This window comes from Ovis canadensis, chromosome 18 (genome assembly GCF_042477335.2).
Source record: "Ovis canadensis isolate MfBH-ARS-UI-01 breed Bighorn chromosome 18, ARS-UI_OviCan_v2, whole genome shotgun sequence".
Taxonomy (NCBI): domain Eukaryota; kingdom Metazoa; phylum Chordata; class Mammalia; order Artiodactyla; family Bovidae; genus Ovis; species Ovis canadensis.
Window position 1 is genome coordinate 16,678,849 of NC_091262.1, and position 14,878 is coordinate 16,693,726.

The 14,878-nt window shown below is 45.1% G+C and overlaps 1 protein-coding gene across 3 annotated transcripts in view; it reads left to right on the top strand.

Moving 5' to 3' along the window:
- The first annotated feature begins 3,618 nt into the window (after positions 1 to 3,618).
- The window catches only part of GABRA5 (gamma-aminobutyric acid type A receptor subunit alpha5), a 95,758-nt gene continuing 84,498 nt past the window's right edge, over positions 3,619 to 14,878 (top strand). Inside the window, exons 1-3 of one of the 3 annotated variants that reach the window (XM_069559188.1) lie at positions 3,971 to 4,203; positions 5,547 to 5,605; positions 5,977 to 6,136. In XM_069559188.1, the coding sequence (XP_069415289.1) occupies positions 6,051 to 6,136 (86 nt within the window). In that variant the 5' untranslated portion in view covers positions 3,971 to 4,203; positions 5,547 to 5,605; positions 5,977 to 6,050. Of the gene's footprint in view, positions 4,204 to 5,546; positions 5,606 to 5,976; positions 6,137 to 14,878 lie in introns of all 3 variants that reach the window. The other 2 variants (XM_069559186.1, XM_069559187.1) reach the window with 2 other exon arrangements.

Below are 14,878 nucleotides of genomic sequence, written 5' to 3' on the forward strand. Positions count from 1 at the left end.
ACATTTTATCACAATTTAAAAACTAGGTTTCTGACTGTTAAAGTAAAAGTTAACTGATTAACTATGTAGAAGTAAAGTGTGACACCACCAGAAAATAGGGCAACAAACAATATGCAAGTATAAGGTTGTAAGATTCATATGCTACACGTGAAACGGCATACGTTACTTACAGGTAGGTATGGACGCTGTTAGTGGTAGAGACTGTGCCTGCCAATGCAGGAGACATACGAGACATGGGCTTGATCCGTGCATCAGGATGATCCCCTGGAGGAGGGTATGGCAACCCACTCCAGTATTCTAGCCTGGAGAATACCATGAAGAGAGGACCTGGCAGGCTATGGTCCATAGGGTTGTAGAGTCTGACACGACTGAAGTGACTTAGCTTGCATGCATATTAATTTAGAGATTTCTATTTTCAACCTTGGCCAAACTAATAAAAACAAAATAAATAGATGTAACTAACAAGCCAGTAAAGAAGATAAAATGGAATCCAAAACAAAGACGTATGTGCTTCTATTTGCCAGGTAATATAAGTGAAGGGGCCAGCCTAGGTGTAAAAACAGAAGAGACCATGTTGCTCTGAGGATCCTGTGCCTAGTATAAGTGGGTGACAGCTGGGGAAGGTGGTAATGTATGTCCACTATTGCTAAATTTGATCTTAACTATTTTTCGTTTAAGAAAAGCCAAAAATCTATCTATTTATGCATTGAATAGATATAATTCATCTATTCATCTAGATGCAATTAGTCTATGAATAGAATAATTCATCTATGATTCATTGATTCATGTGAAATCTTCTGGTTTTTAAGTTGTCTTTATTTTAAAATAGCGCCGACTAATTAAACACATCTGTAGTCTACATATAGCCTTCAGATAACTAATATGATAACTCTAATTTAAATAAAGTGAACAATAAAAGGAATCAATGATGGACTAAAAATATAGAGTGTGATTTCTGTGAATGGAACATTTATCAGTTAATGTGCCCCATACCTTCCTACTTTTGTTACTGCTCTTACTTTTACCTTTTTCTGATATTTTCTGACCAATTTCTTTTTCAAAATCCAAATCAACTGCCATCTTTTCCTAGGAATCTTGTTTCTTCTTCTAGTCAGAACTGATATTTCTGTTTCCTTAACAATCAAGACCCTCTTGCTTGGGCAAAGCACTAATAAATCCACTTGGAGTACATGTGAATCAATGTGGTTATGATTCCATTAATGAAAAAACTCAAAACATTTATTAAATTTCCCCCATAGACTGGACCTGCAATGTTCATTCATGCTTTTAGCCTAAATTTGTCTCTTCCCAACACTTTTTCTGTATACAGCTGCTATGGGGAATCTGTTCTGGAACATGTACTTGCCTGACCAAGGAAGCTATTCAGTGACTCCTTCCCTGCAAGAAGTTGATTCCTTGGCTCCACAGTTTTTGTCTTCCAGTACCCGACTCATCTTATCTCTTGCTATCTTTACCCTGCACTTGAATTTTCCTAAATACTAAATCACACAATTCAATGAATTGACTCTCAGCTCTCAGCTTAGAAGACTCTCCATTCAACTTCTCACTAAGCTCTGCTTCCTCATGGCAATACCGTTTTTTTGTTTGTGTGTGTGTTTAGCCGTCTCTACTCCACCTACTGCCACAAACAGCCTAGCTGTGCTGCCTCTGTTCTGGGTGGGATAGAGGGTGTCCACCCATTGCCCAGCTTCCCCAGGTTCAGCTATTTTAGTCTCTCACTTGGAAGCTCTTATGGAGACTGGTCCAACTTAAGGTTATGTGGAACTGTGGTGCCCTCTACTGCTTTCCAGAACCATGACTACTTTGCTTTCTGTCATTCAACACAAGGGAAAATGCTAATAGAACAAATGGGAATTAAGTGGATAGACCATCATTTCCCAGGGCAAACACTGAATTTCGTATTAAAACAATTATGAAATGCTAATATATATTCTTCTAACGTGAATTTCCATAAGGTATGCCTTATTATTTTACTATCCTTTCAGGTCCAATGTAAGGCTCTTTATATGTTCATAAATATTAAGAGAAGAGATGGGACTATCATTTCATCACATAGAGAAATTAAGTATTTAAGCCACATGGCTAAACAAAATTTAAAGATTAGCTCTCAATAAACATAATTTCCATGTGTTCAATAAAATGCATTGACATTAGACTGATAGGGAAAAGATGCGAATTTTAAAAATAATTCATGAAAAGAACATAAATTCGGTTAAGTATTATTATTAAAAATCAGTATCTGTAACTCTCACTAATACAAAATAATCCCTGGTTTATCTACATTTATTTGCAAAAATTACTAAATGATTTCCTTTGGTAATCTCTAAGGCTTTAAATTCACTAGTTATTTGAACTCTTTGATTTGCCTTATGTTGTTTAATATTGGGAAAATAGTAATTATCACTGGTATCTCTAAGCTTAGAATTCTAACACTTAATAGGTTACAATTATATTGATTTTTATTGCTTTTAATTTAATGATTTTGATTGTCAATGAGCTTTATCTTAGTGATATGATTTTTGAGTAATTAGAAAATGAAGAAATGTCTGTTCAATTTATTCATTTTAGAATCAGAAAAGCCTTTCAAATAAGCATCTTATCTAATTTATATTTCATGCATAATCACTGGAATCAGAGCTATTTAATACTATGACTAAGTGTATACTCAGAATAACATTTCCTTATATTTGGAACACTTATGTATTTTTATGTCCTATTTCTGAAATATATCTAGAAGCTGCTATTTTTAGAAAATCTTAGAATTTTTGGCACGTGCAAAAGTGCCAGCAGTTAGCTTAGATTTGGACTGCGTTGTATTAAACATAACTAAGGATAGTGTGACTTCACACATTGAATGATTAAAGATCTTTTCTGGAGGAGAGTTAGAAATTTGCCCTTCCACAATTATTCTTGTTAAGAGTGACTGTAAACAATTCAGTCTTTTGACTCTGACTCTCAAAGTCTTCCTTTGTCTTTTGTCAGAGTACGACAAAAGACACAGAAATGATAATACACTGCCCATCAGGTTCTTGCTGGGTTTATTTAAATATTGAACATCTCCCCCTGGGTGTTCTCATAGCCAAGAGGCATCCGGTCCGGAGAAAAACAGACGCTGCCATCTTAAAACCAGAACTGTGCTTGCTTTGCTTCCCTATCCTGCCCAAGCGTCTTTTGTGCCAGCCAGCCTCAGCACTCAAGGTAGGCACGCTGAGGCAGAGACGAACATGACCGCAATAATGAAATTTCACGTGTTCGTGAGTGCGGGAGGTAACGCCCTACAGCAAAATTCACGTCTGATACCCACTCACAAGTCTGCAGACCCGATACCCACTCACAAGTCTGCAGACCCTAAGTCCTCTTGTCACTGACAAGAAGGCTTCTTGTCCAGAAAGGGAACTTCCCAGCCTCCCCAAATGTACAGAGCAATTAGGTAAGCGTTTAATTCTAATTAATCCATTTTACTGACTTTCCTTCCCATAGCAATGAATTACAATTTTTTAAAAAGTAGCCTCAGAGGCCAGTTTCTTTCTATGGAGAGTAGGAGCTGCAGACACAGGGGCCTGCGTGGAGGCAGGACTTAGGCCCGGCCAGAAAGGCGCTCAGGGCTGGTCCTGAGACAGGAAAGCTCTCGCCGCCCCGGCCTTCGGCGCCTGCCTGGACACCCCCTTTCCATCTCAGCCCTAGGAAGAGGGACACGAGGCACCGATACACTCCCGCAGGCTACCAAGAAACTTCATCAGAATCGTGGCCTGTCCCAGAGCTGGCCAAGCCGGGGACCCCGAACGCGCCCCCTCGCCCTTCCTCGCAACCGGCCCGGGGCCAGGGCGCGTTTGGTGAGAGTCTGGCGGCCTCTACCGGAGCGCCTCGGCAGAGGAGCGTTTCTCAGAGCCGGAGCCGACATGTAGCGCTCGGGCGAGGTGAGAGCGCGCGCCGGCGCGCCGGGGGCGCCGGGGGCTCTGCAGCGGGGCGGCGCGCGGCCTCGGGCGTGGAGCTGAGCCGCAGGGCGGCGGCGGGAGCGCGGGGGTGCCCGAGGCGCTCGGCCCGGGAGCACCGGGGAAGTTCGCGCTGGCGGCATGGGGCGGTGACGCCGCACCGGCCTCCGCGCCTGCCAGCCGGGGAGAGCAGACGGGGGAGGAGGATGCGCCCTCGCCGACGGCTCGCCTTCCCGGGCCGGCGCGCGGGGTAAGCCCGGGCGCGCTGGACCGGGGCCGTGGGGTCAGGAGCTGCAGGCGGCGGCGGGAGGGCAAGCGGCCCCGGCGCGGCCCGCTTGCCTCTCCTCGAGGCTGCCTGGCTCCGGGAGGGCGGTGGAGGCAGGCGGGGCGCCGCGGGCGGCCGGGAGCGCAAACTTTCCCCCGGCGACTGCGGAGGCGCAGCCACCCGCGGGAGGGCAGGGGCGTCCAGAGCAGCGCGGCGCCGCCGGACGGGGCGCCGGGGCGCAGGACCCACGGACCTGCCGGTAGGAACTGGGGCACGAGGCTCCCGCCGCGGTCATCGGAGCCGAGGGCCGAAAACGCCCCCCCGGGGCCCCGCCAGCCGCCGGGCTCCGAGGCGCGGCGGGCTGGGCGCTTCCTGCAGGGTGGGCGCGGGCTCAGGCTCGAGACTGGGGGCGGGGGCGCGAGCGGGTCGCTCTGGCGGCTCGAGGCCGGGAGACACGGAGCCGACGCTGCACCGCGCGCTCCGGGCCGAGGAGGAAAGCGCCGCGCGGCAGGACGCTCCGCTCGGACCCGGGGCGGCAGCAGGGCAGGTCTGCCGGGGCCAGAAGCGAGCCGGGGAGGGTGGGCAAACGGTTGGCTCTGGGAGCGCCGCTGCGGACCGGGCGGGCGGCCGACTCTACCCGGCCGCGGGCGCCCGGGCGCGGAGGCTGCAGCTCTGCAGTGCCACCCCCGCGCCCGCGAGCCCCCGCGGCGGTCCCGGGACCGTGGGAGCCAGGCTGTCTTTAGGGGTCCCGACTCCCCCAAAGCCTGGTCCAGACTGTCACCAGGCTGAGGGCGGCAGGAGGTGCCGCCCGGGTTTCCCGCATGCAGCGCCGCGTGCTTGCCGCCGGGACTCCGGCCCGGGTTTGGGGAGCAGCCCCTGGACGCACCCAGGCAATCCCCGCCCTGCCTTTCTCGACTCGAGGGCCTTGGTTTCGGAGGTGGAAGTACCTGTTGTGTGTTTCTCTCTTCCGGAGTTGGCCTGGGGTCTCCTCGGGAAAATGTTGCTTTTGAACACGCTGTGCTCCTTTATGATGTCTATCCATTTGCGTTATGCGCATATTGAGAAATATATCCCTTCTCTAGGGTTAGTTGCAAAGCCCAGGGATGGTGCCTGCTTGGATTTCAAATGCATTAATTAGGGCCCACCATATAACCCAGAGCCGAGAGACTTTCCAAAATGCAGTGATTACTAAGTTCTTTAGTCATGGGGACAGATTGCTGAGAAAGTGGCAGCCTTCTTTTATAAGCAGTTCTTATATTGTCGTGATCTTGCAGAAGACCTGTTTAAATGTGCCTTTTTTCCCCCTCTTTCCACATACTTTCTCATAGCACCTTGCAGAACAAGGAGTAGCTTGCTGGCTTTGACGTGTGGCAAATATTTCAGAAAGGTAAAATTATTCCACTTGTGGATTTGACAGATGTAAAATACAGTTAGATAACTTCAGGCATTGATTCTAATAATAGGACTAGAGGGTCATTTGATCACATGGAAAAAGTCAAACAAAGAATTTGCGACATGGGAAAGATAAATTAGGAGAATGATTCTGCACCCTGAGTAAAGGTGAAAATCAAGCCTACTGTAATTTCTTTTTACACCCCAACTTACTGGCTAGTGAACACAGATAGTTCCTGATATGGAGCTGTGATGGACAAGGACAGCCCGGCACCTTTCTTTATGAATTGTGTGTGTTGGCAGTGTGATTTGATTCTAGGAACTGTTTCATGACAACATTCATGTTTATGTTTTTTCCCCTTTCAGCTTCAAGATCAAGGTGGAGAAAGGAATAGCTATTCTTCCCAATTCATCTGCTTCAGCTGTTATTCTTACTGGGAATGGACAATGGAATGTTCTCTAGCTTTATCATGATCAAAAACCTCCTTCTCTTTTGTATTTCCATGAACTTAGCCAGTCACTTTGGGTAAGTTATCATCTATGCTTTGATTTTACAATTTTCAGGGCACATATACCTTTTAGAAACTTTGCTGAGCAGTATATCAGCAAACCCTCATTGGCCACCTTTGCAGTCCCACAGACTTATCAGAGTCCTTGCCTTCCCCTACGCTTAATTCCGAGCAAGCCTGCTCCAAGTGTAAGGTCTCTGAAGTCAGTTAAAGAAAAGAGGCAGATTATGTTTTCAGGAGTGGAAGCTGAAGATGGTTTCAGAGTAAGCTGTGTTTCCTCCCACTCAAGTTAAAGCAGGATTCAAAAGCTGACCTGCATGAAGGACATTTATTGCTTGTTGGACAAAGCAGTGGGCAACATTCTTTGTCATCCTTAGTTCTAAACAAACTAAAGATTGTCGTCCTTAGTTCTGACAAGGACTTGCCGTGGTCCTGACTTGAGCCAAAGGCCTTGAACTGTGGCCATCGGAATGCAAACGCAGATACCAGAAACTGCATGTGTCTGATGATGTGCAGGACCCCAGGGCGTTTGGTGTTACCAGTGCCTTTAAGCTCTTTCATCTTGGCCTTTAGTATCAGTGTACTGATTCTAATAGTTTTTCATCAAACTAGTGATAACCCAGGGTCCTGACAAACTTCTTATGAGGTGCTGACTCTGTCCTCTTCTTCCCAAAATTGCTCTGGCTAATCCCAAGGATTGTAACTTGAAGTTGGTGGTGTGTTTATTCGATAAGTCATATCCGACTCTTTGCAACCCTTTGGACTATAGTCTGCGAGGCTCCTCTGTCCATGGGATTCTCCAGGCAAGAATACTGGAGTGGGTTGCAATTTCCTTCTCCAGTGGATCTTTCCCACCCAGGGATTGAACCTGTGTCTCCTGTCTCGGCAGGCAGGCTCATTACCCCTGAGCCAGCAGGGAGACCCCAACTTAAAGTTGGTGGAGTGTAATTAAGAAGTTAAATTTTAGGACAAAAGTCGCCGAACACCCCTTATGTGAAAATCAGTGGTGAAGGTTGCCCTTGTGTGAATCATGGAGGCATCTACAGGGCACAGTGGCTCTGCAGTACATCCCCACAAGTCAGCAGGAAGGAGGCCCCTCCAAAGTCCATGACCCTCTCTCTTTGTTCTCAGGACATTTTCTGTACTTCTGACATTCCCAGGTCTGTACAGACGAGAAAGCAGAGAGAGAGAGGTCTGTGACCATCATCAGGTGTGTGGCTGGTACATGACGGCATGGAGCTATGTTCCAGCTCCATCAGAGACTTGTCTGGCCCTCAGCACCGTGAAGGGGACAGAGTGTGCGTGCAACCCATGCCCTAGCCTCCTAGCCAGTCAGGGCGTTCCCTTGTGACAGAGTGTCAGTTGTTATTCTTACCTTGCTGCTTGTCTTGAAGGGGTACTTCCCTACCTGTGCCTTTGGTTTCCTTATCTGTTCAGTGAATATCTTCCCTTCCAAGGGCTCTCCCTGCTGTTAAATTTTCTAGGATTTAACCACAGTGTTCCCACATACATCCTGCATACATCCCTCCTGCATGAGAAGTGTGTTTGGAAGTGAAATCAGACACAATATTTTAAATTTCCAAGTTAATACATTAGGTAAGTAGTTTGCTTACTGATATATTGCATATATTTATCAATATTTCAGATGTAAGAAGGAAACATGTATTTTTTCCCTAAGATTTTAGTGGAATATAATTCTGTGAATCTGCATATTCTATAGTCAAGAAGGTATTATGCTTACCTGGTGGATGAAAGTCTGAAGTATGAAAAAATGTGCATATGGAGTTTGGCCATTAGAAGCAACTGTGCTTGATTTCTTACTCAATTTGATGACTTTCTGAGGTCATTTTCAAAATAGAGAGATAACTCTTAGTTTCTAGAAGCTAATACAGAACAAGTAGTGGAATACTCCTTAATCTCCTTAGACAGTTAGTTTGTTGGAGAAGTTTTGAACCTGTCAAATATAAGTTTAATAGTCCCTCCTAAAATGACACCGACTAACTGCAGAAATTAATGAGACCCAGAATAGTATGTGAAAAAGGAAAATATCCTTACTTCCACCACACAGATATAATCATCCTTCCCATTCTGGTGTGTTTCTTCCCCTTGCTTGTATGCCTAGCTTTACACAGTTGGGATCAGACTGTGTTTTCAGTTAGGTAATTTTTGTGCTTTCTTCACACCAATACTTTGTTACCACAGAGTCTTAGAATGTGTGATGTAAAATGAGCATAAATGCTTTGTCATGGGCTACTTCCCTAATTAGGGGTGTTTGCATTGTTTCCGATTGTGTTGTTCTCCTACATATCTGTGAACATACCCGTCCTACAATTGCTTTAAGTATTTGAGTTCATTTCTATTAGAAGATATTTCTGTAAGTGGAATTTTACTCAGCTCCCCTGAGTGCTTTTAGCTCTTGGTTTTGGGCATCCAGTTGCTTCTGGGGACCAAGATCTGTAGCAAAGTGGGAAGTCAAGTAGGGTATGGTTTTCAGCAGAAAGCATCTTGACGTCTAGGGGCACAAGGCCCTATCGATTTCCCTTTTTATACAAGGCTCTTCTCACTTGGTTATTACTGTAAATGAGCTTAAGAATACTTTTGTCAAATTGCAAAGAAAGTTTCAGAACACTTATTTGATTTAAAATCTTGACAAAATAATATCTATTGCAATATGAAGTGACTATTGTTACGTTGTCTGTTTTAGAGGACATTTAGGAGCTGAGCATCGTTAGCCCTGGCTTACAGTCAGGGAGATGGGAGGAAAAGATGGCTACTGGTGGGTTTACCATGCTGATTGTGCTGGGGTTCTGTCCTCAGCCCTCCTCAGAGGGAACCTGCTGGGTGGTCCTGGGGTTCTCATCTTGACTTCACACGGTTTGCATGGAAGGTCTTAGTTAGACTGACCTATAGAGGAAGGGGACATAATTTTGAAAGGAATTCTCTGCATCAGGGTAGAGAGAATTTTCTGTTCTGAGATTACAGAAAAAAAAGAGCTTGCTAAGCTCTGTTATCTTCCTCCAAAGAAAGAGTTTATGTGATTTTGTTCTAAAGAAAGGTGAACAGGGAAGCATGAAAGGCTGTAATTTGCACATTGTGGGACAGAAGAAATGTGGATACCTGTAAATACATAAAGAAAATCAGACAACTGGTGAAGGGTAAAGAGAGTGATAGGAAACTGCTCTCAGTCAGAGAGCAGAGGAAAGAGGCAGGACGCTTGTGCTTCTATGCAATACAAAATCATACACTGTTTGTGAAAAACATGTGGATCTGGCAATCAGGAAATTTATATGTGATGAGTAAAATGTATTTGGTGATTATATAAGATGCGGTGAAATTGCTTTGAAAATATGAGTCTCATGTCTTCTCCCTTTTTTTTTCTAAATTTGATCAGAGCCACCAGTAGCTCATTTTCAGTAGCCTTTGTAATTCTTCTGTTAGTTTTAAGTTATATAATAGAGCATGAGTCAAGTGTATAACAGAGCAGAGACATATCTGACTGTCGGCCTTGTGTGATGTCACATTCAGAGGCATGGCATAATTGGAGGCGTTATAGTTATTTTAATCAGTAATGACACATACATGGTATAAAGACACCAGCACAGAAACGATGTTTGCATCAAACATAATTTAATCTGAAGTTACTTTATCATCATCTGAGAAATCATACTTTTCAGACTTGATCAGATCAGTGATAATTGCAAGATAAATTTGAGGATTATCAACTCAATAATATGGTGAAATCTGATTCCATTCATTTAGTAATATTAAACACTGTTTAGAGGTTTATCTATTAGAAAGTAAAAAATGCATTAGAATTTTATCACATGGGAGCTATAATTCAAATAGCCTTTGGAAAACACTATTCTATAATTGGCAATTATAGGCAGGTTCTTGTAGAACTAGCTTAAGAAAAGGAACAGATAAGGTTCTTTATCTGTCTACACAAGCATGCTAACCGGGACTGTTGGTTTCATGAAGAGCGCCTGTTCATACATGTTCTCAAGGACAGTTCTCTTCTCTTAACTAGAGCAGAAAGTGCACTCTCTCTGAGTCACTCACGTACTCACGATGTCTTTTTAAACGGCAAGAGGGAAATTCCCATATGGAAAGTTCTTCCTGCTTGTTACTGTAGAGTCACAAGACCAGGACTGATGGTCATCATGACAATTATAAAACCACAGAGAAGTGCTGTGAAGCAGATAGGACACTCACAGGTGAGGAGGCGCTTATGTGGAGGCTGCAGGGATAGCCAGAGACCTTGCATATAGTAAACATTTCGGGTGACTAAGACCCTGTGCTGTGCTGTGCTTAGTCACTCAGTTGTGTCCAGCTCTTTGCGACCGCATGGACTGTAACCCACCAGGCTCCTCTGTCCATAGGGATTTTCCAAGCAAGAATATTGGAGTGGGTGGCCATTTCCTCCTCCAGGGGATCTTCCCTTCGACCCGGGGGTCAAACCCAAGTGTCCCGCATTGCAGGTGGATTCTTTACCATCTGAGCCACCAGGGAAGCCCAAGAATACTGGAAAAGGTAGCCTATCCCTTCTCCAGCGGCTCTTCCTGACCCAGAATTGAACTGGGGTCTTCTACATTCCAGGAAAGCCTGACTAAGACCCTGCTACAGAGTAAGGCCAACATTTTTTTAAGGCACCAAAACGAAATACTTCCAGATTACCTGCTTAGAAACTTAAACCTGCTAAGCAAAGCTTAGATGGACAGTCAGCCAGAGTCGACCCAGCCAGCCCTGCTCTGGCCATCAGCTCCAAGATGAGTAACTGGCTTGGTTCAAGGGGCGAAGGAGAATGTAGGTGTCTGGATTTTTTTTTTCTACAAAGGTACAATTGCATAACGTGCATATTTTAATTGGTGTGACATTTCAAAGGAAAATATTAGAATCAAAAGTAGAATTCTAGTGGCAGCAACAATACTTATACGTGCTTACATGAGTACTTCTTCATTTCCAGAATGCATTTTCAAAAGAAATGTACTGTTTAATTTTCACAGAATCCTCTCTCTGTAGGTGAAAAGAGTGAAGGCGATAGAATACAGAGACACATGTCTAAGTTTCATCATTGAAAAGTGGGAAAGTCAGGGTCCATCTCCAGGGCCTGAGCCTGCACCATCAATGCAGGACCTTCTCCAGAATGTCTGGATATTTAAGCTGCAACGAAAAGGGATAGAATGGGGGAAATCTGTACATTGGAATATTCTAACCTAGAACTCAAATAGCACTGCTCTAAAGATAGTCTTTCGTAGCCTGAATAAAATCAAATGCAAAATATATACTATGAAATATGATGTAATAGAGAGGGAACCATGTTCTAGGAAAATTAAGATATACAATGAAACAGACTTTAGCAGTTCATTGAAAATTCTGTTTTATTTGTATTTATTTAACAATTTATCTCAAGATCAAAAGGCAAACCTAAAAATAAATGAAACCCAGGAGCAGTTCATTTTCACTTTTAACCACAGGAAGAAATTGGGCCATCACTCCATAATCAATTTAGTTCCTACTTCAGGGATGTAGGTATCATTTTGACAGAGGACAGTGAAGCTGTTCTTTATGGCAGCAGTTACTAAGCCTGCCTGCAACTCAAGTTTCCTAATCTCCAAGTGAAAGTAATAACAGATCCTATGCCACAGGGTTGATGTGAAGGGTAAATGCATGTGTGCTAAATGCTGAAACATGGCCAGGTAAGAAGGGAGTGCTAAGTCCAGGCTAGCACTGTCTTTCTGGGTATTGTGACCAAGAAGCGCCAAGATTTGCTAGACTCATGGGCTGGGCACAGCAAAGTCCACAAGCTTAGTCCCATTGGCAGAGTCTCCCTTCTGTATAAGGGTGCACATTCAGTTATAGGTTCTGGATCGGGGTTTGGGCATTCTGCAGGATGGTGCCCTGCAGCTACATCAGGGTCTCTTGAGTCCTTCCTACATGCCAGGCACTGTCCTAGGTGCTGAGATCCTGTGATGGGCAGAGCAAAGCCTACCTTCCAGGAGGGCTCCTTCTGGTGCAGTAAGTAAATACATACTTATCAATTGGGTCACATGGATTGCAGTGAAGAGTAATTCAGAGTAGGAGGTAGTGAGTGTGCTGGGAGATGTACTCAAGCAGATGTCTGAAGAATGAGCCTGTCTTGGTAGCAATGATCGGACAGTTGAGAGGAGCAGCAGAGGCAGGGTGACTGAAGAGGCCAGCTTGAGGACGGGGAAGGTTGGTGGGAGGCAGGGCCAGAGAGGCAGCGTGGGTGGGGGACAGTCAGATCGTCTGTAGGCCATGCGGGGTAGCATTGGGATAAGCAGTTGGCCTTGAAGAGTGAAATCTGATCCCACTGAGACTTGACAGTAGAATTACAAACAGTAAAGCTGACTCTGGCTATAAGTGGAGAGTAAACTCAGAGTCTGGGTGGGGAGGCTTAGTAAAGGAGGGACCAGGAAAGGCAGTCAAGAGGCAAAGGCAGTGCCGCAGGGGAGGGATGTTTTGGGCAGCGGGATCAGTTGATGGGCTGCCATGGACATGAACGAACACCTGAAAAGGCGGTGGGTTCAATAGGCTGTTGTTGAGCTGGAAGAGACAGAGGGGAGGAGGCCGCTGAGAATTATCAGTGCAGTTCTGGACCTGTGCGAGCTTTGTTAGATATCTAAGTGGCCAGGCAGGCCATTGGGCCTACAGGTCTGGACTCAGAGAGAGAGAGAGAGTTTGGGACTGGAGACATGAACTTGAGAGAGATTTAAAGCCATTAGATTGAATGGGATCAATTAGAGATTGAGTTTAGACTGAAGGAGTGTCTCTAGACAGCCCTGGGAAATGCCAGGTTTAAGGAGAAGAGGCGGGGGAAGATAAGAAGAGGCTGAGTCTTGCACTGTAAGAAGGGGATGGGCTCAGCTGAGGACTGAGACTGGACCCACAGTTTTGGCACTGGGAGGAGCAGCCGCAGAGGATTTCACTGGGATCCTGGGTGAGGCGGGGGCAAGAGCAGGGCAGAGTGACAGCAGAGACCTTTGAGGAGATAGATCTTCAGTGAGAGGGCCTCTCTTCAGACGAGAGGCTGAGGATGGAGCAATACCTGAAATGGAGTATAGGGTGAATGAGAGACTTTTCAAAGACCTGATGTAATTACTGACGGGAATGGTTAGGGAGGAAGGGAGACCCACGTGTAATAAGCACTGGGATGATTCATGTGCTTTATAACCACATTTGTGGAGCATCCAGTGTGGCTGGGGGAAAGGAAGGGGATGAGACTCCGGAAGTCTGGGGTCAGATGACGGGGGTGTTGCCTGTAAGGCAGGCACCTGGGTCCTACCTTGCGGGTTGTAGGATTCTGAACCAGGCTGCAGTCGTGGGGACAAGAGTGGGACATCTACATGAAGGGTGGTGTCCAAGGGTGGGGTGGACTTGAGCTCTGTCTAGAGAGGTGATGGGCAGGACCAGGGGCACTTTTGACGTGGAAGCCACCTAAGAGTTCTGGCATAAAGCTTTATGGGCACAACTTTATCCACATAAAGCACATGTGCCAATCAGTCCATATTTTCCATCATAAGAGGAAGCAATTTAATTGGAATCTCGAGTTTTATTTTCATGTCTGGTTATATCCACCATGATATTTTAAAATTTTACATATTTTAGCATGGTTAGCTAAAGTGGTATGTAATGGAAATTTGAGGAAAACATCACAAAACAATGCCATTTAGAGGTATTTATTTAGTGAGCTTAAAGTAATGAATGAATAAACTGAAGATACTTTTCTCAGAAGTAACTATATACTGGAGAAAGAATGCAGAAAGAAATGCAGTTCCAGAAAACAGATAAGCTGCTGCTTAAAAGCAATTCTGTTCAAGTCCCAAAGTAAGTTCACATTAAAGCTGGTCTGCAGATGCAATTATCTACACCATTTTATGGAAATCGAAAATGACTGTCAGCATAAGCAGAGATCACAAGAAATGCATCGCATATTGCCATCAATAGCACTATTTGTGGTATGAGACTCAAAAGATTTTTCTTCCCCAGAAGTGACGACGTAACTGTTCAACTTGAACCATTTAAAATACTGAAGTAAGGAGGCATCATCAAGCATCACTTGGTAAAGTGAAACACCTTTAAAGATGGACTCTACTGCATAGTGTTGTTATTACTGGTAGAGACATTCATACTGATAGAAAAGTTACGTTGGAGTAAAGTTTCCTCAGAAACAAAAAGACTCTTGGATTTGATGACAATACAACTCTCCTCTTTCAGAGTAATGCATGGATTCTACTGCAGGTTTCACCCACCCTGATACCTGGTTTTGGAGAAAGCTTTCTTGGGATCCTTGTTCGGTTGCATTCAGATTACTCCCTCCTCATTCCTCCCCAGCTCGCGTCGGAAACCCTGCTAATGGCCTGTCCATCCCACCTGTACAGCCCTGCGTGGCCTGAGCACTGGCCCTCTCCACCTCCAGTCTTACCTCTGATAAGCCCATCATCCCCCAGGTGCCTGGGGCCGCACGGAAAGACAATGAGCCTGTTGAGGTGCTTTGCCTTTCCCACCACCTTCAGGCCAGATCCTGCAGGTGGAGCTTGTCACATGAATATGAACCCCCACACAGGGCTCTTCTCACTAGGGTTCTTACATGCCCACTGCAAATGTCAATATTTTTCTTTTTTTTTTTAATTTTTATTGGAGTATAGTCGATTGGTGTCAGACTTTATTTTGGGGGGGCTCCAAAATCACTGCAGATGGTGACTGCAGCCATGAAATTAAAAGACGCTTACTCCTTGGAA